This window comes from Laetiporus sulphureus (assembly GCF_001632365.1).
Source record: "Laetiporus sulphureus 93-53 unplaced genomic scaffold LAESUscaffold_109, whole genome shotgun sequence".
NCBI classification, from domain to species: domain Eukaryota; kingdom Fungi; phylum Basidiomycota; class Agaricomycetes; order Polyporales; family Laetiporaceae; genus Laetiporus; species Laetiporus sulphureus.
This window is the reverse complement of record NW_024468618.1, coordinates 1-5,362: the sequence shown is the minus strand read 5'-3', so window position 1 is coordinate 5,362 and position 5,362 is coordinate 1. Positions and strand designations below refer to the sequence as shown.

Below are 5,362 nucleotides of genomic sequence, written 5' to 3'. Positions count from 1 at the left end.
GCCCATCTGCAGATCCGACACCTATCAATCCACAGCTCATCATTCGCAAGCCAAAAGGGGAAGTCACTCGCCTCTCTCGTGAGGGATACAATCTCAGAGATGCTCTGGGATGGACGGAGGCTGTGTACTTGGATGTACAGGTGAGAGTACCCGTAAATGATCATAGTACAGAACTCTGGACATCTACATCTACAGACTGCGATACATAAGCTGGCAGGCAACCATCTTACGCCTGTACCGTTCTCGAAGCAGAAAGCTGTTGACCTTCAGAAAGTCTATGATCTGGTTGGTAATTGCACTTGATTGATGTACGTTCACAGACTCTAACTACTGGATGCAGGCTGCTGACACTTATCCAATCCTCCGCCAATACGAAAATAATTGGGTCACATCTGATTTCCTTCGTGTATTTTTGAAGAACAAGTCTGCAGCGATCAAGAGGAAGACCGCAGTATCATCTTAAATGGGCCGCTGTTTCTAATTTTTCTTTGCCGCCTCATCAGAGCATGTTAGTCTTTACTATACTTGAAAAATCACGTATCGCTTACAAGGTGGACTATGTTGAGTGAAATAGACTGTCACAGAAGCGAGCAAGCCAAGGTGTGATGCCAGCAAGCACAATTCATGAGACGATCCCGAAGCACACCTTCTCAGCAGGTGACGTCGCTAGGACCGCTATATCTTACAGGCAAGGCAGACATCAAAATACGGAGAGAGCCGCTGATGCCTCGGACGAAAGACTCCATATTCTACTGCGATTGCCGGACATTCTTGTGCAAGAAGAAACCCGTCAGTGAGAAAGTGTTCAGATCGCATAAGTCATACGACGAGCAGCAGAAGAGGATTCAGGAGGTAAATCCCGTGCAATCTATCAAGAACTGCCTCTTAATCCTTCTATATAGAAAAGAGCCAACGAGCCACACACAGCAGTGAGGAAGCAGGAGAGGATTCAAGAGGTCAGGCCTGCACGATTTATGGGAACTACCCCTGATGATTTCTGTTAGGAAAGAGTCGACAATTTGTGCACAGCAGGGAGGAATAATGAACAGGCAAGGGCCGATTCAGATAGCGAGAGTGCACTCGCATCGCTAGTCTTCGCTGCAATGTTAGGAGAGACTTCGTCATCTACGGGGTTCTCAAACGGCTTGTGGACGTGTGAGAAGACCGACGTTGACGGAAGCACAGTTGCTCGAGAATCACAGAATGCCTCGCACGGCACCAGTGCACAGAGACCTCCTATGGCGATGGTACAAACCGTTCCCGCAGTACTGTCTGTTCCTGCAGAGAAGACCGACATTGACCGAAGCACAGTTGCCCAAGAATCACGGAATGTCTCGCACAGCTCCAGCGCACAGACACCTGAACTTGTGTTCAACAAGTTCTATCTCATGGATATGGAGCTGGAGTTGCGCACGCGACACTGTAACGATCTCTATAACAAGGCTATAGATACTCCAGAATGGAGTCCGGAAGCGTGCAATGTGGTGAACCAGTTGCAGGAGGAGGAGATCTGGGCTGAGCGTGCTGAGAAGGAGATTCGAGACGCCGAAGTTGGGAGGCATTGTCCTGCAATGAAGGCGCTGAGGAACGCATTGCTGGAAAACATCGAGAAGCACCGCAGGTGTCTGCGAAAGCAGATGTCATGGGTTGGAGGTCGCATACCCAATCCTGTCATGAAACTCTCGGGCAAGATTGTCGACACTAGTGCGTAGCTTCATTACTCACTTTCAAAAAACTGCTCACTCATTTTGATCAGGTAAACACTTCGATCGCCCTCTTGATCACATGAACCCTCTCCTAATCCTGTCGATCTTTGCCGCGTTAGTGCTGAACTTGTTGGGTGGAGTCACTCGCAGATCCTGCAATTTTTTCCTTCGTATGTTCGGAATTGTTGTTGCGTGTGCCATGCAGGAAGATGGTCGACCAACCTCCAAGGAAGAAGAAGCCCTGAAAGACTTTCCCTCTGACATTCGGAGTGTCCGAAAGTTTTTCGACCTTGAACCGGCTGTGACTGTCTTTGCAGCCTGTCCAAATTGTTCATCGACATACGAGCCCTCATTTAGATCTGGCATCCCAATCTATCCCGCCCGCTGTCAATCTCGGAGATGGAAGGAGAGCGCACCATGCAACACAAGGCTGACAATCCATGGCGTGTGTGATAATCAAAGCATACGTCTACCGCGACGACCATTCGTCATGCAGGATTTCGATGAATTTGTAGGGAGATTGCTCTGCAGACCAGGAATGGAGGAAGCACTGGCAATAGACACACGAACTACACCAACTGGCCAATTGTACGACATCAAAGATGGCTCCATGATGAGCGAGTTGATAGGCGAGGACGGAAAGCCTCTCGTTGATGCTCCCAAGGACGAGCTACATCTACTCTGGGGCCTCTCTGTGGACTGGTTCAATCCCTATCTCAATAAGGTAGTGGGTAGAACCGTCTCGGAGGGCTCAATCATCATGAGTTGTCTCTCCCTGCCTCATAGTCGACGATACAATGCGGAGAACTTGTATCTTGTGGGGATGATCCCAGGGCCGAACGAGCCATCTTTGGAGGAAGTCGATCATTTCATACGACCGTTGATCGACAAACTTCTTGTCTCGTGGAAGGAAGGAGTCTGGTACAATCGGACGTGCCGGTATCCTCGAGGGAGACTCGCGCGTTCTGCGCTGGCATTTTTGTGCTGTGACCTACCTGGAGCAAGAAAGGTTTCTGGCATGGCCGGCCATGGAGCAATGTGTTTTTGCACCTTATGCTTCCTGACCTTGCGAGAAATTAACAACATCGACGTAACCAGCTGGACGCTGAAGACACATTAAGACATCATCAGATTTGCTGAGGAATGGCGTTCCGTGAAGACAAAAACTCAACAGCGTGCCGCTTACTGAGGAAACGGGGTGCGCTGGTCTGAGCTGATGAGACTGCCATACTGGGATCCAACTCGCAGTGTTGTCATGGATGCGATGCACAACCTTTTTCTGGGGCTTGTTCAGTATCACATTTGCACCATTATAGGCATGGACATGCCGAACGATGATGACTATCGTGATGAATTTGATGCCGCAGAGGACCCGGACAAGCTGAAGGATGATGTACAAAAGCAAGCGGACAAAATCAGAAAGCTTTTGCAATTCGATCCCACAGCGAAGCAACTTGGCCGTTACACAAGGCATGCTCTACGAGTAGTGTGCCGTGAGATGGGTGTTGAATCGAAGTCATGGAGATCTACAAGGAAACTGAAGAAGAAGTGGTTGATTGACGCGTTGCTGGTACGCATGATATTCGCAACACAAGGGTTATCGAACTGATTGTAGCAGAGCTTACGCACTTTGGAATTTGCACATTCGCCGACATCCGATTCAAGATCTCTGTTACCTGGCGAAACAATTATTGGAGATGAGCTCATCAACGAATGCGCACATCCTAATATAAATCACACATCGACTCACGATGATCAACCGGCTATCGTCTTCTCTCTCAAAGATCTGGATCATCTGCGCGATGATATCACTCAAATGACTCGCCCAACCTATTCGAGTGGTCCACCACGCAACATGGGCACAAAAGCACGCAGAAAGCTCAAAGTTGACCATTGGAAAGCTTTGATCGAATTCGAGCTTCCTGTCTCCATGATGAAGAGATGGAATTCCTCCCCGGCTCGTATCTAACCAGACGACAATGTGCGACGTGAATTGATCCAATTGACGATGTTACTTGCTTGTGCAGTTCGGTGCGCCACATCCTACACTACCTCTGTGGAGCATCGCGACAAGTACACGGGACACATGCACGCCTACTTATCACGTTTACTATGGCTGCATCCTGGAATAACACTGAGAAGAAACCATCACAACACGATGCACTTAGGAGATTTCTTATTACGGTTTAGGCCGGTACAAGGCTAGTAGATATTCCCATTTGAGAGGATTATAGGGATTTTACAGCAAACGACAACGAATAGCAAACTTGGTCAGCATTGTTTGCAATTGATCGACAAAGGCTTACGTATTATTCCAGGACAAATGGAAAGGACCATGTTGGAGTCATTCTGCGCAGCGGCCAATATCAAAGCGTTCCTGAAGCATGCCGAATGCCCGACTGTCCTCCAGAGATGTGTGTCCGTCGTTGAGAGTTGTTATTAGCATGACAGCCGTGGAACGTTGATGACAGACATACATAAGTATCTCAATGTGACAGGCAGCAAAGCTACAGCGAAAACCGCAATACATTGGAAAGATTGAAAAGACATTACAAGCGATGTCTACGATGCATTGTCATCAATGATGGATGCATTATCCATGGAACTTCAGAGTTGGCAGCTCATACCAAGGGCAATCCATCACCGTCTCTTTAAGATACACGGTGTTCAGTATTCCGTGTATCACGCAGGAGAAGCCAACAGCATCGTATTCTTCCAGCCTGCCATTGGTATGGCTATGGTGCCAGGAATCATTCGTGATATATTATCTGTCCCAACAGCGGACTACACGGAAAAAAACCAGGAGGCACACGTCCTCCTTGTCGTGCACCAGTATTGCCCCAAATCTGCTGACATAACTGACCCATTCAATGACTACCCAGACTTCGGCGCGTCCATCTGGTCAAAGACACTTGCAGAAAACATCGAAATCGTTCCACAAAGCCGTCAGCTGTATCACGCGCTTCGACAGGAATGGGATTCTACCACTTACGTCTTCAAATCTCTTGTAAATCAATGTATATAGTACACAGAATACAGACTCAATCGAAAAAACTGCGTGCACATCGTAGTTGGAACGGACCTGCTTGTCTCGGTGGTCTTGTCACCACTAACATGACCGTTGTTAGATACATGCCTACGAGTGGCACTGGAGTATGGCGAAGGATAGTCTCGATCTAGAAGCACCGTCAAATATCATAACCTGTGAGGATTTTTTTTTCTTTCTCATTGTGTCCTTGCTCACAGTACACCCAGACATGCATGCCGGTTCTGATCCCGATGCTGTCACAGTATTAAGTGGCACCTTTCTTTTTGCACCATTAAAGTCCTCATTTGAGTGGTTATTCGGATGCCAACCTTCATATTGGTCTCACAACGTGGATACTTGGACAAACAGCACAATGCCGCCACATACATCACGGACATGACTGTGTCTACCACATGACCACCAAGCGCCCATGATTCAGCCACTCAGTTATGTGACACTGGCCACTTGCCCTATTCGGAAGTTGTCAGGTGTTGGTCACGTGACACCAGGCCACTTGCCCAGAAAGGAACCCATTGGACCATCAAGCTAGCAAGCACCCAATTCGCCACTCAAGATAGTGGCACCACTTTGCTGCCTAAACCAATAGGCAGATACCACAACAGAGGAT

At 48.2% G+C, this 5,362-nt stretch overlaps 3 protein-coding genes across 3 annotated transcripts; all 3 read left to right on the top strand.

Moving 5' to 3' along the window:
* Positions 1 to 558: 558 nt before the first annotated feature.
* LAESUDRAFT_718482 (uncharacterized protein) lies at positions 559 to 1,712 on the top strand (the record flags this gene model as incomplete). The annotated part of the gene is made up of 4 exons (XM_040907439.1): positions 559 to 600; positions 658 to 852; positions 903 to 956; positions 1,005 to 1,712. The coding sequence occupies 4 exons, from the start codon at positions 559 to 561 to the stop codon at positions 1,710 to 1,712; spliced, it is 999 nt and encodes a 332-aa protein (XP_040757561.1).
* A 46-nt stretch (positions 1,713 to 1,758) lies between these two features.
* On the top strand, positions 1,759 to 2,085 carry LAESUDRAFT_621914 (uncharacterized protein; the record flags this gene model as incomplete). The annotated part of the gene is made up of 1 exon (XM_040903282.1): positions 1,759 to 2,085. A coding segment is annotated over one exon (327 nt), but the record flags the coding sequence as incomplete, so codon positions are not given.
* An 885-nt stretch (positions 2,086 to 2,970) lies between these two features.
* On the top strand, positions 2,971 to 4,149 carry LAESUDRAFT_667513 (uncharacterized protein; the record flags this gene model as incomplete). The annotated part of the gene is given in 5 exon segments (XM_040905313.1): positions 2,971 to 3,276; positions 3,322 to 3,667; positions 3,734 to 3,900; positions 3,916 to 3,976; positions 4,025 to 4,149. The coding sequence occupies 5 exon segments, from the start codon at positions 2,971 to 2,973 to the stop codon at positions 4,147 to 4,149; spliced, it is 1,005 nt and encodes a 334-aa protein (XP_040757559.1).
* Between the last annotated feature and the right edge of the window lie 1,213 nt (positions 4,150 to 5,362).